This window comes from Syngnathoides biaculeatus, chromosome 3 (genome assembly GCF_019802595.1).
Source record: "Syngnathoides biaculeatus isolate LvHL_M chromosome 3, ASM1980259v1, whole genome shotgun sequence".
NCBI lineage: Eukaryota > Metazoa > Chordata > Actinopteri > Syngnathiformes > Syngnathidae > Syngnathoides > Syngnathoides biaculeatus.
This window is the reverse complement of record NC_084642.1, coordinates 35,753,434-35,776,116: the sequence shown is the minus strand read 5'-3', so window position 1 is coordinate 35,776,116 and position 22,683 is coordinate 35,753,434. Positions and strand designations below refer to the sequence as shown.

Below are 22,683 nucleotides of genomic sequence, written 5' to 3'. Positions count from 1 at the left end.
GTGTTTGTCAGGGGACAAGCGGGCTGATAGCTGATAATGATTTGTGAGCCCCAAATGGAAATGGATAATATGAGTCAGCGGTTGGTTCTCATGTCAGCAGTTTTGAAATGTAGGAAAAAATATTTTCATGTAATGATTAAATAATAGTATAAATATTTTAATATTTCACATTATATACATGTTTTTGTGCAAATGTTGACTTAAAAATTGTGATTTAAAGTTTGTATGTGTACAGTATATTTAATTTTAAAATGGTATCTAATTATATTCATAAATGGAAACACTGTAGCTAAAGTTACATTAAAATAATACTGATGCAAATTGCAGTTAGAATGGATGTATGGAGCAGCACAGTGATTCAGAGTCTCTTATTTTTTCTTTTAAGTTTTAGGGTTTTTTTTCTTGTATTACTTTGATTTCATGATTGTCATTTAAAGCATGTGTAGATTCCATTGGGCAGGAGATACTGGTGTTGTTGTCATCATTGTTGCTTAACACGAGTCTTTGCTTATCAGCACTATAAAGGGCAACAATGAAAAAAGTGCTAGTTAAACCTATACAATTATTTTTTTCTCTAAACCTTTTTGCACTTATGTGTATGAAAAGTGATGTTTGTAAAAAAAAAATGTTTTTTTCCCTTTTCTTGACAGACTTGCCATTAATAGGTTGATAAAGATAAATTAATTTACAATTTCCACTTTGTTCATATATTAGTATATTTTTTGCGTTGTTTATTTGCAGGCAGCTTCAGCAGCAACAGGCAGAGCTGGAGGTCCACCAGAGAGATGGTCTGACTGCTTATGATCTTTCCCAGGTAAGCAAATTTAAAGTTCAAAATTCAACCAATATGGTAAGGAAGATGCATTTATTGGGGAAATCATCATAATTGCTCAAAAACCTATTAAATGAAATTGATGTGGATTGTTTGTCACTTAATTGAAGCTGAAATGCTCTTGTCACCCCAACCACCAGGTTCCTGTTGCCAGTGTGAGCAGTGGAGTACATGAGGCAGGGAAGACCATCGACAAATCCGAAACCCTTTTCTCCCAGGAGAGAGACCCACGGTTTGCTGAGATGTACACCAACATCTCTAGCTGTACGACATACTGACAAACAGATAGAGCCCAATGTGAAATGTCTTGTTTATAAAGCCTGTAGTTACTCAAATCCTGAATGTTCCTATTATTTTTGTCCTAATGTAAGCTTAATTCATCAAACTACACTCTGTATTTAGATGATTTAAACTTGCTAATTGCAGCTTTCAGAGCTTTTCACAGCTTTATGCCTCCTTTTTTTCCTCTTCCCGAGTTATTAACTATAACTTAAATCTGGCGTATGTGTGTAGCGGGAGATAAGAAGATGATGGTTCCCTCTTCGACAGCAGGAGGACAGCAGCTCTACTCCCAGAGCTCTCCATTCCAGCAGGGGCATTCCGGAAAAAGCTTCAGGTTCATGTCATTGTCACTGACATGCATTTGACTATCATTTTTTAATTTTCACATTTCTTATAGTCCAGTGTGGGTGCCTCCCTCTCTATATCTCTATTTCCAGTTCCTCTGTGATCCATGTCCCAGGTGTGAATGACATTCAGCCAACAAGTTCATCCAGTCAGAATCTTGCTCAGATATCAAGACAGCTCAACCCAGGACAAGTCGCTTGGTCAGGAAATCGCCCCCCCTTCTCTGGCCAGGTAATACACGCACAGATACTGTTTAAACAAAGTTTATGGTGGGGTTTCCATGATTCCCAAATGATTTTCTCAGCAATTTCCTTAGCATCCCTGTTCCATCTTTGTTTGGTGTGCGTGTCAGTGTGTTTACACATGCACACTGTGGGAACTTAGCCTATTTTAGTACTAAATTTATATAACACAAGGTAAGGGTTAATGGAACTTTCCAGCAAATGAATCAACTCATTGCAGTGAGATAATTTAGCGGAAAAGAAGGCTGATGTTCACGACCTCTAAACAGATGGTAAAATCTGACATCATGTTCAAGTTTAGTGTCTGACCAAGTTTTGAGTCCATTTTTGGCCTTTTCAGTCAAAGGTTGCTCCAAACACAATATAAATCTGCCTGAACAGGATGAGGCACCCATCTGCGAGGGCAAATAAACTTCACAGATTGTTCTGGTTTCCAGGCTAGTTTGGTTTAAATTTATTGGAGTTGATTCGAATGGGCATTGGATGATATCATTCAAATCAGATTTCACATTGCACACGAAGATAGAGCTCCAAATGGTCCAGATGTCCCAAAATGTTGAATTTGTCTGCAGTCTTTTGTTTTGGCTTTAACCTACTTTAATAGTGACTCATATTGATGAATATGCAATGCAGCCTTTTGGGGGCACAAGCTAGTGCGATCTGTAGGCCCGTAGTAAGGCTAGAAGTTTTGGAGCAGGGTTTAAATTATTTTACCGTGGAGTAGATGAGAAGAAAATGGAGTAGGGGTTATTTTAAAGGAAGAGCTGGCTAAGAATGTCTTGGAGGTGAAAAGAATATCAGATCGAGTGATGAGGCTAAAATTTGAAATTGAGGGTGTTATATATAATGTGATAAGCAGCTATGCCCCACAGGTAGGATGTGACCTAGAGTTGAAAGAGAAATTCTAGAAGCAATGAAATGAAGTATTTCTGAGCATCCCAGACAGAGAGAGAGAGAGAGTTGTGATTAGTGCAGATTGTATTGGACATGTTTGTGAAGGAAACAGGGGCAATGAAGAAGTGATGGGTAAGTACGGCATCCAGGAAAATAATCTCGAGGGACAGATGGTGGTGGACTGGATGGATGGAAATGGCTGTGGAAATGAGCACTTTTTTTCCCAGAAGAAGCAGCAACATATAGTGCCCTACAAGAGTGAAGGCAGAAGCACACAGGTGGATTATATTTTTAGCAGACGATGTAATCTGAAAGAGGCTACTGATTGTAAAGTATTGGTAGGGGAGAGTGTAGCTCGACAGCATAGGATGGTGGTGTGTAGGACAACTGGTGGTGGGTAGGAAAATTAAGAAGACAAAGGTAGACCAAAGAACCAGGTGGTGGAAGCTGAGAAAGAAAGAATGCTGTGCGGCCTTCCAGAAAGGGGTGACACAGGCTCTCAATGGACAGGAGGAGCTCCCGGAAGACTGGACTACTACAGCCGAGGTGATCAGAGAGACAGGTAGGAGAGTACTTGGGGTCTTTTCTGTGAGGAAAGGGGAGAAGGAGACTTGGTGGTGGAACCCCAAAATACAGGAAGTCATACAAGGAAAGAGGTTAGCGAAGAAGAAGTGGGACACTGAGATGACTGAGGAGAGGCAAAAGGAATACATTGAGATGCAACGTAGGGCAAAGGTACAGGTGGCCAAGGCTAAACAAGAGGCATATGACGACATGTCCACCAGGTGTGACATGACAGAAGGAGAAAAGGATCTTTACAGGTTCGCCAGATAGAGGGATAGAGATGGGAAGGATGTGGAGCAGGTAAGAGTGATTAAGGATAACGATGGAAATGTGCTGATTGGAGCCAGTGGTGTACTGAATAGATGGAAAGAATACTTTGAGAAGTTGATGAATGAAGAAAATGAGAGAGAAGGAAGAGTAGAAGAGGCAAGTGTAAAGGACCACGAAGTGCCAATGATTAGTAAATTGGAAGTTAGAAAAGCATTACAAAAGATGAAAAATTGAAAGGCAGGAGGTATAGAAGCAATCTGGAGAGGTGGCTATGGAGTTTTTGACCAGCTTATTCAACAGAATTCTAGCGAGCGAGAAGATGCCTGAAGAATGGAGGAAAAGTGTTCTAGTTCCCATTTTTCAGAACAAAGGGGATGTTCAGAGTTGTGGGAACTATCGAGGAATAAAGTTGATGAGCCACACAATGAAGTTATGGGAAAGAGTAGTGGAGGCTAGACTCAGGACAGAAGTAAGTATCTGCGAGCAACATTGTGGTTTCATGCCTAGAAAGAGTACCACAGATGCATTATTTGCCTTGAGGATGCTAGTGGAAAAGTACAGAGAAGGTCAGAAGGAGCTACATTGTGTCTTTGTGGATCCAGAGAAGGCCTATGACAGAGTACCAAGAGAGGAACTGTGGTACTACATGTGTAAGTCTGGTGTGGCGGAGAAATATGATAGAATAGTACAGGACATGTATAACAGCAGCAGAATAATGGTGAGGTGTGCCGTAGGTGTGACAGAAGAATTTAAGGTGGAGGTGGGACTGCATCAGGGATCAGCTCTGAGCCCCTTCCTGTTTGCTGTGGTCATGGATGTGCTGACAAATGAGGTTAGACTGGAATCGCCTTGGTCCATGATATTCGCTGATGATATTGTGATATGCAGTGAAAGATGGAGTCATGCACTGGAAAGGAGAGGAATGAAGATTAGCCGAAGTAAAACAGAATATTTGTGTGAATGAGAGGGGTGGAGGAGGAAGAGTGACACTCTAGGGACAAGAGATAGCAAGGGTGGACGACTTCATATACTTGGGGCAACAATCCAGAGCAATGGTGAATGTGGTAAGGAAGTGAATAAAGTGGCGAGGTCGGTCATGATGTACAGATTAGAGACAGTGGCACTGAAGAGACAGGAAGCAGATCTGGAGGTGGCAGAAATTAAGATGTTGAGCTGCTCTCTAGGAGTGAGCCGGTTGGATATGATTAGAAATGAGCTCATTCGAGGGACAGCCAAAGCTGGATGTTTTGGGGACAAGGTTCGTGAGAGCAGACTTTGATGGTTTGGACATGCCCAGAGGCGAGAGAGTGAGTATATTGGTAGAAGGGTGCTAAGAATGGAGCTGCCAGGCAAAAGAGCGAGAGGAAGACCAAAGAGAAGGTTGATGGATGTTGTGAGGGAAGACATGAGGACAGTGGGTGTTAGAGAGGAAGATGCACTAGGTAGGCTTATTTGGAAAAAGATGACACACTGTGGCAACCCCTAACAGGACAAACCGAAAGGAAAAGAAGAAGATAGTGATCAATATGCATTCATCTGAGATGACACGCTTTGGCGACCCCTCACGGGACAAACCTAAAGGAAAACAAGAAAAAGAAGTGATGTGAAATTATATAAAAAGTAAACATTTAGCTTGCTGCTCTTTCTTCTTAAAAGATGTCCTTGGTGTATTACTGGAAGATGTCTTTGGTGTATATGTTTTATTGATCAACATTTTTTTTTCCAAATTGCTTTAATCAAATTTGCATAAAAAAAATTGATCGTGTAGCTCATGAATTCATTGTTTTTGTCAAATATCTAATGAGCATCCATTCATTACAGTCCAGTAAAGCTCAGTCCAGTCCTTTTGGCATTGGTACTGGCCACAGCTACCAGACTGATCCTGCCTCCTACAGCCCTTTGTCATCCCCAGCCACCTCATCCCCCAGTGGCAATGCCTACTCTGGTCTGACAAACCGCACCACAGCTTTTGGTGAGTTCTTTGGATTTTGTTTTTTCACGATTTTGTACAAAAAAAATGTTTGTGGTAGCATTGCAATAATATTTTTCACACTTATTGATTGTATCAAAATGGATTTCCAACATACAAGTATGAGTCAGGCAAATTACCACAATCAAATCAATGCACATAAAGTAACACCAAACTATTTCAAATTTTCTACTACCATTTGTGTTTTTTGTCTTGTGCTTTGGTGGTTAATTTAAACATAATATTGTGTAGTCTTGTATCACAGGGAAGGTGAAGTACAAAATAGCCAAAGAAACTCGGGTCAGCAGTCAAATGGTAAACATATACACTCGACTCGGCCAGAATTTGGACAATATTTCTCTATGGAAGTTCAAGATCCATTTTGAATTTCATTGCTGTCCAATCCAAATGTAAGGTCAAATGTCACCAATATAGGTTATTTTATTCACATTGCTGCTTTTTAAATCATTTTTCTTTTTGCTAGTCACTAATTGCCTTTCAATAATTCAGTCCAAGTTTTCAATTTATTTTATATATTTGTTTTACAATAGTTTGCAGAACCAGGATGATACACACATACTCTTCTTCTTCTTTTCCTTTCGGCTTGTCCCGTTAGGGGTCGCCACAGCGTGTCATCTTTTGCCATCTTAGCCTATCTCCTGCATCTTCCTCTCTAACCCCAACTGCCCTCATGTCTTCCCTCACCACATCCATAAACCTTCTCTTTGGTCTTCCTCTCGCTCTTTTGCCTGGGAGCTCCATCCTCAGCATCCTTCTACCAATATACTCACTCTCTCGCCTCTGAACATGTCCAAACCATCGAAGTCTGCTCTCTCGAATCTTGTCTCCAAAACATCCACCTTTGGCTGTTCCTCTCATGAGCTTGTTTCTAAACCTATCCAGCCTGTTCACTCCGAGCGGGAACCTCAACATCTTCATTTCTGCCACCTCCAGTTCAGCTTCCTGTTGTTTCTTCAGTGCCACCGTCTCTAATCCGTACATCATTGCCGGCCTCACCACTGTTTTGTAAACTTTGCCCTTCATCCTAGCAGACACTCTTCTGTCACATCACACACCAGACACCTTTCGCCAGCTGTTCCAACCTGCTTGGACCCATTTCTTCACTTCCTGACCACACTCTCCATTGCTCTGTATTGTTGACCCCAAGTATTTGAAGTCCTCCACCCTCGCTATCTCTTCTCCCTGTAGCCTCACTCTTCCCCCTCCACTTTTCTCATTCACGCACATATATTCTGTTTTACTTCGGCTAATCTTCATTCCTCTCCTTTCCAGTGCATGTCTCCATCTTTCTAATTGTTTCTCTGCATGCTCCCTGCTTTCACTGCATATCACAATATCATCTGCGAACATCATGGTCCAAGGGGATTCCAGTCTAACCTCATCTGTCAGCCTATCCATTACCACTGCAAACAGGAAGGGGCTCAGACCTGATCCCTGATGCAGTCCCACCTCCACCTTAAATTCCTCTGTCACACCTAAGGCACACCTCACCATTGTTCTGCTGCCATCATACATGTCCTGTACTATTTTAACATACTTCTCTGCCACACCAGACTTACGCATGCAGTACCACAGTTCCTCTCTTGGTACTCTGTCATAGGCTTTCTCTAGATCCACAAAGACACAATGTAGCTCCTTCTGACCTTCTCTGTACTTTTCCACGAGCATCCTCAAGGCAAATAATGCATCTGTGGTACTCTTTCTAGGCATGAAACCATACTGTTGCTCGCAGATACTTACTTCTTTCCTGAGTCTAGCCTCCACTACTCTTTCCCATAACTTCATTGTGTGGCTCATCAACTTTATTCCTCTATAGTTCCCACAGCTCTGAACATCCCCTTTGTTCTTAAAAATGGGAACTAGAACACTTTTCCTCCATTCTTCAGGCATCTTTTCGCCTGCTAGTATTCTGTTGAATAAGTTGGTCAAAAACTCCACAGCCATCTCTCCAAATTCCTTCCATACCTCTACCGGTATGTCATCAGGACCAACTGCCTTTCCATTTTTCATCCTTTGTAGTGCCTTTCTGACTTCCCCCTTAGTAATCATTTCCACTTCCTGGTCCTTCACTCTTGCCTCTTCAACTCTTCCTTCTCTCTCATTTTCATTCATCAACTTCTCAAAGTATTCTTTCCATCTATTTAACACACTACTGGCACCAGTCAACACATTTCCATCTCTATCCTTAATCACCCTAACCTGCTGCACATCCTTCCCATCTCTATCCCTCTGTCTGGCCAACCTGTAGAGATCCTTTTCTCCTTCTTTCGTGTCCAACCTGGTGTACATGTCTTCATATGCCTCTTGTTTAGCCTTTGCCACCTCTACCTTTTCCCTACGTCGCATCTCGATGTACTCCTTTCGCCTCTCCTCAGTCCTCTCAGTATCCCACTTCTTCTTCGCTAATCTCTTTCCTTGTATGACTCCCTGTATTTTGGGGTTCCACCACCAAGTCTCCTTCTCCCCTTTCCTACCAGATGACACACCAAGTACTCTCCTGCCTGTCTCTCTGATCACCTTGGCTGTCGTCGTCCAGTCTTCCGGGAGCTTCGGTTGTCCATTGAGAGCCTGTCTCACCTCTTTCCGGAAGGCCGCACAACATTCTTCCTTTCTCAGCTTCCACCACATGGTTCTCTGCTCTACCTTTGTCTTCTTAATCTTCCTACCCACCACCAGAATCATCCTACATACTACCATCCTATGCTGTCGAGCTACACGTTCCCCTACCACTACTTTACAGTCAGTAACCTCCTTCAGATTACATCGTCTGCACAAAATATAATCTACCTGCGTGGTTCTACCTCCGCTCTTGTAGGTCACTCTAAGTTCCTCCCTCTTCTGGAAATAAGTGTTCACTACAGCCATCTCCATCCTTTTTGCAAAGTCCACCACCATCTCCCCTTCAAAGTTCCTTTCCTGGATGCCGTACTTACCCATCACTTCTTCGTCGCCCCTGTTTCCTTTACCTATATGTTCATTACAATCTGCACCAATCACAACTCTCTCGCTGTCTGGGATGCTCAGAACTACTTCATCTAGTTCCTTCCAGAATTTCTCTTTCAGCTCTAGGTCACATCCTACCTGTGGTGCATAACCGCTAACCACATTATACATAACACCCTCAATTTCGAATTTTAGTCTCATCACTCGATCTGATACTCTTTTCACCTCCAAGACATTCTTAGCCAGCTCTTCCTTTAAAATAACCCCTACTCCATTTCTCTTCCCATCTACTCCGTGGTAGAATAATTTAAACCCTGCTCCCAAACTTCTAGCCTTACTACCTTTCCACCTGCTCTCTTGGATGCACAGAATATCAACTTTTCTCCTAATCATCATGTCAACCAACTCCTGAGCTTTTCCTGTCATAGTCCCAACATTCAAAGTCCCTACACTCAGTTGTAGGCTCTGTGCATTCCTCTTTTTCTTCTGACGCTGGATCCGGTTTCCTCCTCTTCTTTGTCTTCGACCCACAGTAGCTGAATTTCCACCGACGCCCTGCAGGTTAGCAGTGCCGGGGGCGGGCGTTGTTAACCCGGGCCACGACCGATCCGGTATGGGATTCTTTAGATGAACGCTCATATTTGTTTGGCACAGTTTTTACGCCGGATGCCCTTCCTGACGCAACCCTCTGCATTTATCCGGGCTTGGGACCGGCCTACAGATTGCACTGGTTTGTGCCCCCATAGGGCTGCATTAAAATGAGGAACGCTTCACGAATTTGCGTGTCAGGATGATACACACATACAAATACAGTTATTGTCGAAGACTTGTTCAAGTCTGATGATTGGCTGGGTCATTGAAGCAATTTTTTTGGTAGTATGTTTTATTTCACGATCCCGCTGAAAATTAAATTTTCATCACCCTTGTAAATGGCAGCAAATTCTTTTCAAGAATGTCTTAGTGCATTTGCATATTTGTCCTTCCTTCAATAATGGGAAGTTTATAAGTACAACTTGCTTAAAAGTAGTCCCACATCATCATGTTCCCACCTTCGAACTTTACTGTTGGTATGGTGGTTTTAGGGTGACGTGCATTGCCATTTCTCGTTAAAACATAGTGTGCATTATGGCATCCAAACAATTAAACTTGGCTCTCATCCAGCCATGTTATCCTCCCAGCATTTAACTGGCTTATCCAAATGTTGTTCAGCATTTTTTAAACAAGCTTTGACATGCTTTTTTTTCAGCAATAGGCTCTTATGTGGTCAGCGCACATAGAAGCAATAGTTGCAGAGTACATTACATTACGTATTTTCGCTCCGGAGTACAAGTCACACCAGCCATGAAATGCAGAAAAAAGTAGTAAAAAAAACATATATGAGTCACACTGGAGTATACGTCCCATTTTTGGGGTAAATTTATTTGAGAAAATCAAACACCAAGAACAGTCATGTCATTTAAAATTTAAATGATGAACAAATAAAAATAGAATAGAGGCAACAACAGGCTGAACGCTATGCCTACGTTACATGACACAATTGAGAATGTGCCTGGTATGTTAACGTAACATATTAAGAGTTATTCCGATAACTATAACATAAATAACATACTAAGAAATTTACCAAAACCATCCTTGTCACTAAATAACCGGTAACTAAAATCCAATGAAACATTCATCCTCGGTGTCACTTCTTAACGAGTCCGCCAATTCCAGAGTTAGACGACGCGCCGCTTCCTCTTCTACGTCGCTTACGTCAGACTCATCGTCGGTTGCAGTTACAACTAGCCTATTCCAGCCTTTCTGAATCCCGACAGCATGGTTTTGGTTGTCTCGGAAGACCATACTTCGTCGTGCCATCCAATGACTTCATGGAGAGTTGCATGGCGGATTCACCTGGAAGCTGTGCTCTCCATCCGTCATCAGATACATGGGCTTAGAGTGCCCTCTTATGATTGTCTGTGTGAAAATAACCAATAACTGACTCTAAAAATAGATGGATGGATCTAATAATGTGTTAATAATTTCACATACAAGTCGCTCTAGAAAATTAGTCTCACCCCGCGGCCAAACAATGAAAAAAACTGTAACTTATAGTCCAGAAAATACGGTACTCAGTTCCTTGTGACAACAGCACCTGCTAATTCCAGGTTATTTTGAAGGTCTCCCCACGTGGTCCTTGGCTCTTGGACAACTCCTCTGATTATTCTTTGCACTCCTCTGTCAGAAATCTTGCGAGAAGCATCTGATTGAGGCAACTATATGGTGTTATTATTGGCTTTCTACATACGTATTATGGCCCCAGCCAGGCTCACTGGAACATTCAGAAGCGTTTAAGTATGTGCCTGTAATCAATGCCATTGTTATGGTTTTGCAACAATTATTTTACGTAAGTCTTGAGACAGCTCTTTGCTCTTACCCATCATAAGATGTGTCTTGACTCACACCTTGGCAATGGAGCCTTTTTGTAGGCCTTCAATTAGGACTGAACTATCAAATATTCATTTGCACTGACATGAGATTGCAGTTTTATTATTGAGATTTTAAGTGTTGTCTTGGATTTCAATGCCATTTTGCACCTCCCTTTCTTCATGTGTTCAATACTTTTTCCATGTGTCATTTCACATTCCTACACATCTTAATTTCTGATCTTATTTGCTCAGAGTTCTTTGTATGAATGGATTACTTGGGTTGTTCTTAACATCTGGAGAAAATTTCATAGCAATTGCACCTCTGGAAATTTCGTAAGAAAAACGGTGATGTTAAATATTTAGTTGACCCACTGTTTATATAGTTAGGTCTACTCTCCTAGCTGAACAGTAGCAAGGTAAACTAAAATTCGTGGCTTATGATTGTTAGAGCTGAGCTCTTCCTACCTCTGTTTAAAATAACACTTTCAGCCATTAGTTCCCGTTGATAAGCATACAAGTTGAAATTTTTAAACAAACACTGTCCGCTCCTACCGGATGAGTCCAGAAATTCATGTTTGCTCGAAGTTACATAACAACCCATCCAATAGTTTCATGACCTAATATTGCCAATTTCCCCTCTGATTGAAAATGAAAAGGGACCACACTGACAGCCTCAGTGTGCGTTTAGTCAGAGCTACTCCTCAAGCAGCTGCTCACACCTCCTGTTGTTTGTTGTCCACATGGTGAGTGCAATGAAGTTTGTCCAGCTTGTAACAGACTTGATGGCCTTTTAATGGACATAAACATTAGCCAAATGGATTATCTCTGTACTGCCACTTTCTTTCACTCACTGTCCTCATAGACTGTTTGTAAAACTAATGAAGCTGGTTAGAGCCATTCCATTGACATGATCTGCTGCATGGTTTCATTAATAATTCGTGAAAGCAATTTATCCTTGTCACTGTGGACTCCTATCTTATTCGTTAATTACTTTCCATCTGTAGTTTTACATGTTCCCGCTCTACCCTCCATCAACATCGTTTGTAGCTACATGTGGACCAGATTGTTTATTACAGTGAAATAGAAAGGATGTCTCTGTGTTCTTTTTGGGCAACTGTTTTCTGCCATAAAGACCATTTTTGCCCAGTCTTTTTCTTATTGTTGAGTCATGAACACTGACCATAACTGAGGCAAGGGAGGCCTGCTGTTCTTTAGATGTTGTCCTGGGTTCCCATGTAACCTACTGTATAAGTCGTCGCTCTACTCTTCGGGTAACATTTGTAGGCCGGCCACTCCTGTGAGGGTTCACCTTTATTTCATGTTTTCCTATTTGACGATAATGGCTCTCACAGTGTTTTGATGGAATTGGAAAGCTTTAGCAATATTTTTGGAACCCTTTCCAGACTGAAAGATGTGAATTTATTTTTCCTCTGTTCTTGAATTTCTTTGGGTCTTGGCCTTTTGTTGTAGCATTTTAAAATGTCTTGGCTCATTTAATTTTGTCAGACAAGTTCTCTTTAACTAACTACTTGATTGATCATGTCTGGATGTAATAAAGCATGGGTGTGGCAATAAAATGTTATTGGGCACAATTACATCATGATTTAACAAGGAGATAATTACTTTTTATCTCAAAACTGGAGTGCATTGAGCAGTTGTTTTTCCTGAATAAATAAAGTCCCCTTTTAAAAATTGCATCTTTTAAATTTGGGGTAACTTTGCCTGCGCCTAGAAATTCTGTCCATAAAGGAAATAAAGTACAGGTTTGGCAGACTCTCACCGTCATTAAAAACAATTCCAAGTGGGCTACCTCCAGTGCACCCTCAGGTACACTGTACTGTTGACAGTTTAGGGTTGGTGCATTGTTCCATGGCCAATACTTAAACTCCACTGTTTCTCCTCAATCCAAGATTTGACTTCCTAATGGACTCTCCTGTCCACAATCCCAGATGGACCTTACTAAGAAAGCTGAAGGGTGTGATCTAGATTAGTTGGAACACACTTTCTGTTTCTACTTCCTAAAAATTGCCATGACCCAGGTCTGCCAATCAAGAGGCACAGTCTCCAATTTCATATGATGTTCCAAAGATGTATCAGCCAGGACAGCCCTCCAACATCAAGAGCCTTTAGGAATAACGATCATCCACTGCAGGTGCCCTACCACGCAAGAGCTTTTTTACCACTTCGGCCACCTCAAACCTATAGATGGGAAACTCCACTTCACTGACCCCAAACTCTTCTGCGGCGTAAGAAGATGAATTGGTGTAATTGAGGTGGTCTCAATTTGTCTTATGTTTGGGTTTACAGTGAAGAAAATAAATGCAGTGGTGCCTCGGTTTTCAAACGTCTCAGTTTTCGTACAAATCGGTTTTCGAACGAAAATTTAGTGATTTTTTTTTTTTTTTTTTCGAACGAAAATAGGTATTTGAACACCCCGACCAGCTAACCCACGACGATTTGTTATTGTGCTTTCGAACACACCCCGGAAAAAAACTGAAAAGACGTAATGTGTGCGACCGCATTAGCGCGCGGCGCAACCAGTTGACTCACACATTCCTCTGCTCGCGGACGTTTCCCAGAACTGGAGTGACTTTTATTCTACAAATTGAGCAACATTAACCCCGATCATGGCTCCAAATAGCGCAAGTGGAACTGCTGGTGCTGAAAAAAGGAAAGTGGTGTGTAAAACTGTCGACTTCAAGAAGGATTTGATAGCTGAGCACGAATCTGGTGTGCATGTTTCTGAGCTATTGAAGAAGTTTGGGATGGTGAAAATGACGATCAGCATCATTCTGAACCACAAGGATGACCTCAAAGCAAGTGATGTTCCTAAAGGAGCAACCGTGTTGACTAAGCAGAGGCCACAGATCTTGGAAGAAGTCGAAAAATTGCTTCTTATTTTCGTGAACGAGCAGCAGTTAGCTGGGGATAGTGTTGGCGAGGAAGGGAGGACATGTCGTCTGATGAGGCTGAAGGAAGAAAATGTGTCTCAAGTGCTGATAGTAAAGCTATCTGTGCTAAATGGAATGACATCCATAATTTTGTAGAACTTCATCACCCGTATAAAGCTGAATGTTGCAGAGCACTGCAAATTTGTAATGATGTTGTTATGAGCCACATCAGAAAAGTGCTTAAAAGATGGCAGAAACAAACATTAGATTTGTTTTTTTGTGAAAAGGGGGCGAGTCACCCCACCGAAGACATTTGAATTGTATTGCATTATTTTTTCTCTTTTGTTCCATTAACCCTACCTATAGTTGCAAGTGCAAATAAAAAACAAATTGTTTTTTTCCCCCTCATTATTGCTTGTTTAAAGTTATTCTGCACTTTTGTTAATAAAAAAAAATGGTTTACAAGGCTGGGGGCCGAATCGCTATCTATATATATATATATATATATATATAATGCACTCCCAGCCTAGCTTACTCTACTAGGCTAAAGCATACATTTTAAGCACAAAATAAATAAATATATAAATAGATTTAATTATATAAAGTATTTAAACTATACATGTATTTCTATTATGCAGTTTATTATCAGGAATAGCTAAGAAAATTTGCTTGAAAAAATATTTTTGGGCTTGGAACACATTATTTCATTTTCCATTCATTGTAATGGAAAAACGTGCTTTGGTTTTCAAACGTTTTGGTTTTAAACCGACCTTCTGAAATGGATTGTGTTCAAGAACCAAGACATCACTGTATTTGAACACCCTGCTATATTGCAAATTCTCCCACTTAGAAATCATGGAGGGATCTGAAATTTTCATTGTAGGTGCATGTCCACTGTGAGAGAGATAATTTAAAAAGAGAAATCCAGAAATCATAATGTATGGTTTTTTAACGATTTACAGTGAAGAAAATAAGTATTTGAACACCCTGCTATATTGCAAGTTCTCCCACTTAGAAATTATAGAGGGGTCTGAAATTTTCATCGTGGCGCATGTCCACCGTGAGAGGGATAATCTAAAAAGAAAATCCAGAAATCACAATCTATGATTTTTTTTAACGATTTATTTGTGTGATAAAGGTTCAAATACGTATTTGCACACCTGTCTATCAGCTAGAATTCTCACCATCAAAGACCTGTTAGTCCGCCTTGAAAAGTCCTCCTCCACTCCATGTATCCTGAATCAGATGCACCTGTGTGAGGTCATTATCTGCATGAAGACACCTGTACACCCTATAAAACTCAAACTTGTAACATGGCCAAGAGCAAAGAGCTGTCCAAAGACACCAGAGACAAAATTGTACAACACCACACAACTGGAAAGGGCTACGGAGAAGTTGCCAAGCAGCTTGGTGAAAATAGGTCCACTGTTGGAGCAATCATGAGAAAAATGGAAGAAGCTAAACATGATTAAATTTATTTATGTGATACAGCTGCAAATAAGTATTTGAACACCTGAGAAAACCAGAGTTAATATTTGGTACAGTAGCCTTTGTTTGCAATTACAGAGGTCAAACGTTTTCTGTTGTTGTTCATCAGGTTTGCACACACTGCAGGAAGGGATTTTAGCCCACTCCTTCACACAGATCTTCTCTAGATCAGATAGGTTTCTGGGCTGTTGCTGAGAAACACGGAGTTTCAGCTCCTTCCAAAGATTTTCTATTGGGTTTAGGTCTGGAGACTGGCTTGGCCACACCAGAACTTTAATATGCTTCTTCCAGATCCAGTCCTTGGTTTTCCTGGGTGTGTGCTTCGAGTCATTTTCATGTTTAAAAAACCCAGCCACGACCCATCTTTAATGCTCTGACTGAGGGAAAAATCTCTGTGTAAAATCTCACAATACATGGCCGCAATCATCCTCTCCTTAATACAGTGCAGTCGGCCTGTCCCATGTGCAGAAAAACACCCCCAAAGCTTGATGCTACCACCCCCATTTTTCACAGTAGGGATGTTAATCTTGGAATGGAACTCATCATTCATCCACAGTTCGTGGAATTATGACCAAAAAGTTCCATTTTGGTCTCATCTGACGACAAAACTTTCACCCATGACTCTTCTGTATCATCCAAATGGTCATTGGCAAATTTAAGACGGGCCTTGACATGTGCTGGTTGAAGCAGGGGAACCTTCCATGCCATCCATAATTTCAAACCACGACGTCTTAGTGTATTACCAATAGTCACCTTGCAAACGGTGGTCCCAACTCTTTTCAGGTCACTGACCAAGTCCTGTCGTGTAGTCCTCGGCTGATTCCTCACCTTTCTAATGATAATTGAGACCCCACGAGGTGATATCTTGCATGGGGCTCCAGTCCGATTGAGATTGACAGACATGTTTGTCTTTTGATTGCTTCAACAGTGGATCCTTTTTTCACCAAGGTGCTTGGCAATTTCTTCAAAGCCCTTTCGAGCCATGTGGAGTTGTACAATTTTGTCTCTGGTGTCTTTGGACAGCTCTTTGGTCTTGGCCATGTTACAAGTTTGAGTCTTACTGATTGTATGGGGTGAACAGGTGTCTTTATGCAGCTAATGACCTCACATAGGTGCATCTGATTTACGATATTAAATGGAGTGGGGGTAGACTTTTAAAGGTGGACTAACATGTCTTTGAGGGTCAGAATTCTAGCTGATAGACGTGTGTTCATATACTTAATTGCAGCTGTATCACACAAATAAATCGTTTATAAAAAATCATAGATTGTGATTTCTGGATTTTCTTTTTAGATTATCTCTCTCTCACGGTGGACATGCGCCACGATGAAAATTTCAGACCCTTCCATAATTTCTAAGTGGGAAAACTTGCAATTTACCAGGGTGTTCAAATACTTATTTTCTTCACTGTATCTGCGAACAACAGTACGGTTTCATGCCTAGAAAGAGTACCACAGATGCAGTATTTTCCTTGAGAATGCTTGTGGAAAAGTACATAGAAGGCCAGAAGGAGCTACATTATATCTTTGTAGACCTGGAGAAAGCCTATGAGAGAAGTACAAAGAGAGGAACTGTGGTACTGCATGCGCAAGTCCGGTGTGGCGGAGAAATATGTTTGAATAGTACAGGACATGTATGAGGGCAGCAGAACAGCGGTGAGATGTGCCGTTGGTGTGTCAGAAGAATTTAAGGTCGAGGTGGGACTGCATCAGTGTTCCACGCTAAACCCCTTACTGTTTGCGGTAGTGATGGATGTGTTGTCTTGTTATCTGATATAACAAATAAACAAGACGTATTACAAGGATTCACCCTTTATTCACCAGTTGTCAAGCATGTACTGTATACCCCATTGGGTGACTTCCGTATCTTATATGTCCTCTTTATCCAGCTACTGAGCATGCCGGGTAATGTAGTTGTTATTCTATCGAAGCTATAACATCACAATCGATAGGCTGACAGACGAGGTTAGACTGAAATCCCCTTGGATTATGATGTTCGGAGATGATATTGTGATCTGCATTGAAAGCAGGGAATAGGCGGAGGAACAATTAGAAAGATGGAGGTACGCACTGGAAAGGAGAGGAATAAAGATTAGCTGAAGTAAAACAGAATATATGTGCATGAAAGTGAGGGGCGGGGGAGGAAGAGTGAAGCTCTAGAGAGGGGAGATAGTGAGGCTGGACGACTTCAAATACTTGGGGTCAACAATACAGAGCAATGGAGAGTATGGTAAGGAAGTGAAGAAACGGGTCCAAGCGGGGTGGAACAGTTGGCGGAAGGTTTCTGGTTTTCTATGTGACAGAAGAGTATCCGCTAGGATGATGGGCAAAGTTTATAAAACAGTGGTGAGGCCGGCCATGATGTACGGATTAGAGACGGTGGCACTGAAGAAACAACAGGAAGCAGAACTGGAGGTAGCTGAAATGAAGATGTTGAGGTTCTCGCTTGGAGTGAACAGGTTGGATAGGATTAGAAATGAGCTCATTAAAGGGACAGCCAAAGTTGAATGTTTTGGAGACAAGATTCAAGAGAGCAGACTTCGATAGTTTGGACATTTTCAGAGGCAAGAGATTGAGTATGTTGGTAGAAGGGTGCTGAGAATGGAGCGACCAGGCAGAAGAGCGAGAGGAAGACAAAAGAAAAAGGTTGATGGATGTTGTGAGGGGAGGACATGAGGACAGTGGGTGTTCGAGAGGAGGATGCACGAGATAGGCTTAGATGGAAAAAGATAATACGCTGTCGCGACCCCTAATGGGACAAGCCGAAAGAAAAAGAAGAAAGCATTGTGACTTCTGGATTTTTCTTTTTGATTATCTTTCTCACAGTGGACATGCACCTACGATGAGAATTTCAGACCCCTCCATGATTTCTAAGTGGGAAAATATAGCAGCAGGGTGTTCACATACTAATTTTCTTCACCGTTTATGCATGCTTACAATGCAACATACAGTATCTGCCGGGCAATATATCATTAATATGTGTCATGGGCATGGTCTGGCCACTCCCGTGGGTGGCGCTTCTTCTGAGGTGCGTGCCCAGGCCACTGCACTGGGCGGTGCCACCTCAGACAGCTGTCACAGCTGTGTGACATTTGGGACACGAGTGAACTAAGTACTTAAGTGGTAAATGTGTTCTCGCCCTTTGCCAGTTTGTTGTTAATGCTTCACTGCAGTCTGGGATAATCCGCTATGGTGCGTAAGGTAGTGTAGAGCAATCCTTTGTCACAGTGAGTCTGTGCCGTTTTAGTTTGATCACGTCTTCTTATGCTTCTTGGTTTGCCTCATTGTCATCAGACCTTGTTTAACATTTTTTGGATCTGGACTAGCCTAGCGTGTTGGTGCATCTGGCTTGTTTTGGACTGCCTTTTGGAATTAACCTGTTTTTGGAATAAAACCACTCTGAACATGATACCTTTGCCTGGAAGTCCTGCATTTGGGTCCGCCCCCATGCCGCTGGTTCAGGACAATATGTGATCCATCCATTGAGCTATCCAATTTCTGTACACCTTCTCCTCACTAGGGTTGTGGGCATGCTCAAGGCTACCTTTATAGCTACCTTTGAGCAAAAGATGGGGTGCACCCTGAACTAGTCGCCAGCCAATTGCAGGTCACAATTACCGTTCACACATACGCGCAATTTAAAGTCTTCACTGAACCTACCATGCATTGTTTTGGGATGTGAGCGGAAACAGGAGTACCCAGAGAAAATGCACACAGTCATGGGAGGACATGCAAACTCTACACAGACGGGGTAGGGATTTGATCCCCAGTCCTCAGAACTGTGAGGCAGATGTGCTAACCAGATAATACATCACTCTGCCACTAACAATATCTGAATGTTTTTTTTTTTTTTTAATGTCAAAAATTACACTGGTATGTTCATGAGTGGGGTGATATGCAACAGCCCTCGAGTATGAATGGTAATCTGTCTCTGTTAGTCCCGTCAGTGGCTATTTCTCATCATATTTCCTTGACTGTCTCATTTTATCTGCTACTCAGGGAACCCCTTCTCTGATTAGCTCACAAGTTTCAGTTAAAAATATCCACTGATAGCTCTAATGGTGTCATTTGTCTTAAAATTTAAAAAGCGAAATAAAACATTATCCAGAAGAGCAGTTGGGGTAGTAGAATTGTTGACAAAAACAGTGTGGGCAGTACAATAGATCATGTACTTCAGCAATCAATAGTTTTGTTTGTAATTTAATTTTTATGAAAGTTTTGAAATGGGCAGCACTTTGAAACTGGGTACACGGTGCACAACTGGCACCATGCACGTCTGCCTCACAGTTCTGAGGATCTGGTTCTGTATGGAGTTTACATGTTCTCCCCGTGCCTGTGTGGGTTTTCTCCGGATGTTCCGGTTTCCTTCCACATCCCAAATCATGCAAGGAAGGTTTATTAGAGACTGAATTGGCCGTAGCTGTGAGTGTGAGTGTGAGTGGTTAGTTATTTATATGTGCCCTGTGATTGGCTGTCAACCAGTTCAGGGTGTACAGTCGTGGCCAAAAGTGCTTTTACAAAATTTGCTGCTTTGTTGTTTTAGAGCTTTTTGTTTGACATTACTATGATGTACTGCAGTATAAATACAAGAATTTCAGAAGTCTCAAAGGCTTTTATGACAATTACATGACATTTATGCAAAGAGTAAATATTTGCAGTGTTGACCCTTCTTTTTCAAGACCTCTGCAATCCACCCAGGCATGCTGTCAATTAACGTCTGGGCCACCTCTTAACTGACGGCAGCCCATTCTTGCATAATCAGTGCTTGGAGTTTGTTGATTTTTGTTTGTCCACCTGCCTCTTGAAGATTGACCACATATTCTCAATGGGACTCAAAAGACCAAATGTCTTGGGAGTATGCTGGCCATGACATGATTTTCATCATGCTGGAAAAGGAGTTGTTCATCACCTAACTGTTCATGGGTGTCTGGGAGAAGTTGCTTATGTTTTTGTACCATTCTTTTGTGAGTGACCCCAGTCCCTTGACTGAGAAACAACGCACCACATGACTGGTTTCAGGATGCTTTACTGTTGGCTGGTGTGAAGATGCTTTACTGTTTGCATGACACAGGAAAGATGGTAGCACTCACCATTTCGTCTCCAAACAAACTTTTTTCCTGATGCAACATAGTACAATTGGAAAGGGGATTGATCCGAGACAATGACTTTTCCCCAGTTCTCAGCAGTCCAATCCCTGTACATTTTGTAGAATACCAGTCTATCCCTGATGTTTTTCTTGAAAAGAAGTACATTCTTTCCTGCCCTTCTTGACACCAGGCAATCCTCCAAAACTCTTCACCTCACTATGCGTGCAGATGCACTCACACCTGCTTACTGCCATTCCTGAGCCAGCTCCGGACTGGTGTTGACCCAATCCTGCTGAACTTTAGGAAACGTTCCGAGTGTTTCCTGGTATTTCTTGGGCATCCTGAAGCCTTCGTCACAGCATTTGAACCTCTCTCCTTGAATCTGTTGATGATCCGATAAATGTTTGATTTAGGTACAATCTTACTCGCAGCAATATCTCCATGATGACTGCACCTGTTTTCTAGCTGGTAACCATGGTTAACCAAGGAAGAAAAATGATTTCAATCACCACCCGCCTTTTAAAGCTGTTATTCTAACTTAATTAGCATAGCACCGTGATATCAAGCCTTGTCCTCATCAACACTCTCACCTGTGTTCACAAGAGAATCACTGACATGATGTCAGCTGGTCCTTCTGTGTCAGGGCTGAATTGCAGTAGAAATGTGGGGGTGATGAAATTCATTTAATGGAAAATAGGGACTTTGCAATTGATTTCAATTCAATTGATCACTTTTCAGAACATTCAGTATAGTACATTCAAATTGCCATCATAAAATATGAGTCAGTAGATTTTGTGAAAATTAATATTTGTTTCATTCTCTCATTAATTGTGTCATTGAAAATGGATGAATATATGGATGTATTTGAAATGCTTTTTCCATGTTTTTTAGAAATTTCCAGAAAAATGGCAGCCACTTGTCACATACCTCATGTTTTTTTTATTGTAGGCTGCACAATATTGTAAAAAAATTGCATTTTATAAAAACCTGCAATATTTATTGCAATGGGAAGTAATGCAGGCTCTGTGTTGGGACAGTTCATTTTCTACACAATGTCGCTCAAAGTCCAGTTTACCACTCAAAAAATAAACTACTTTATTTCTTTGAATTACATGTTGTTGACATGCTATTGCCCCAAAATACTGGCATTTCGTTTCCACATTGTTGCCACCCATTCAGTCCACACTCATAACCCGCTCAAGCTTTCACCGTACAATCTTAAAAGTAAGAGGAAAAACATGTTGCTTGAATGGTGTTTTTTAATGAGCAATTAAAAAAAAAAAAGGACTGTAGCCCTTAATTGCAAGCAAAACACACAACACTATATGACAGGAATAATGGTGAACAGATTGATAACTTTGCATTCCCAACAGCTCTGACTAATTATATGAACAAAATGTTATCTACTGTTAAGTTACGAAATAAAATAGGTTCTGTCTTATAACAGTGATCAGTGTTTTAAGTGTTTTAACGAAAGCATTCTGGTGCAAATAATACTTTTCCTGGTAATTAATGTTTACATTTATGAAGTCTATTACAAAAGAATCAAGGAATATATTCACTCATATTTAAGCAGTTTCCCTGAACACACCTCCAGCTCCAGCATCCCTGCCTATGGTACTTTTATTCTGAAGAATGAAATAACAAATGCAGCAGGTGTACAATTTCCCACATCTTTCATACTCAATAGATATTGTTTGAAGTGTTATAATTTACCTTAACATGAGTGCCAATGGTATAAGCTTTTAGCGATTAGTAGTTAAGCTCAGGAGTTTCAAATGCTCAGAAACATCAATCATGAATGGCCATGAAACATTTGAAGGTGGGACAATGCTGAATTATATTGAATTTTTTCCACTGTTTTTGGAAATTGCTTCTGATCTCAATTTTGCCTTTGCCTGGAAGTCCTGCATTTGGCTCCTTGAAAACCCTGAGCATGATAAGGTGGATAGAAAGTAAATGGGATGATTGTTATTATTCTCGTCATGACTCCAATACATTTAATTTAATTTGGACATGTAAAAAAATTACTTATAGTACATATCCAGTCAAGCCTCTTGGCCTTCTTTTTTGACAGTATGTGTCGGTGTAAATATGTCTTATTCCAGACGTTTCAGGAGAGAGCAGCCAGACCGGAGCTCAGTTCCAGGGTCGACCTAGTGAAGTCTGGTCCCAGTGGCAAAACCAGCATCACTCCCAGCAGGCTGGAGAGCAACATGCACACCCCAATCCTAGTCAGACTGAAGTCTTCCAGGTTGTAACACACGAACATTTGTCTTTGGTTTTTCAGATGACAAGACTAAACACAAAAACAGTAGAACCTCAATTTAACGGATAGCACAAGTAATGGGAAGGCATGGTAACTCAGTTGGTAAAGGGTTGGCCTCACAGTTCTGAGGACCCGGGTACGATCCTGGCCCCGCCTGTGTGGAGTTTGCATGTTCTCCC

At 41.3% G+C, this 22,683-nt stretch overlaps 1 protein-coding gene across 9 annotated transcripts in view; it reads left to right on the top strand.

Moving 5' to 3' along the window:
• The window catches only part of arnt2 (aryl-hydrocarbon receptor nuclear translocator 2), a 127,587-nt gene that overhangs the window by 98,564 nt on the left and 6,340 nt on the right, over positions 1-22,683 (top strand). For all 9 annotated transcript variants that reach the window (XM_061815604.1, XM_061815601.1, XM_061815605.1 and 6 more), the window contains 6 exons: positions 742-814; positions 973-1,096; positions 1,346-1,448; positions 1,552-1,690; positions 5,251-5,401; positions 22,344-22,489. In XM_061815604.1, coding sequence (XP_061671588.1) covers positions 742-814; positions 973-1,096; positions 1,346-1,448; positions 1,552-1,690; positions 5,251-5,401; positions 22,344-22,489 — 736 coding nt within the window. The remainder of the gene's footprint in view (positions 1-741; positions 815-972; positions 1,097-1,345; positions 1,449-1,551; positions 1,691-5,250; positions 5,402-22,343; positions 22,490-22,683) is intronic.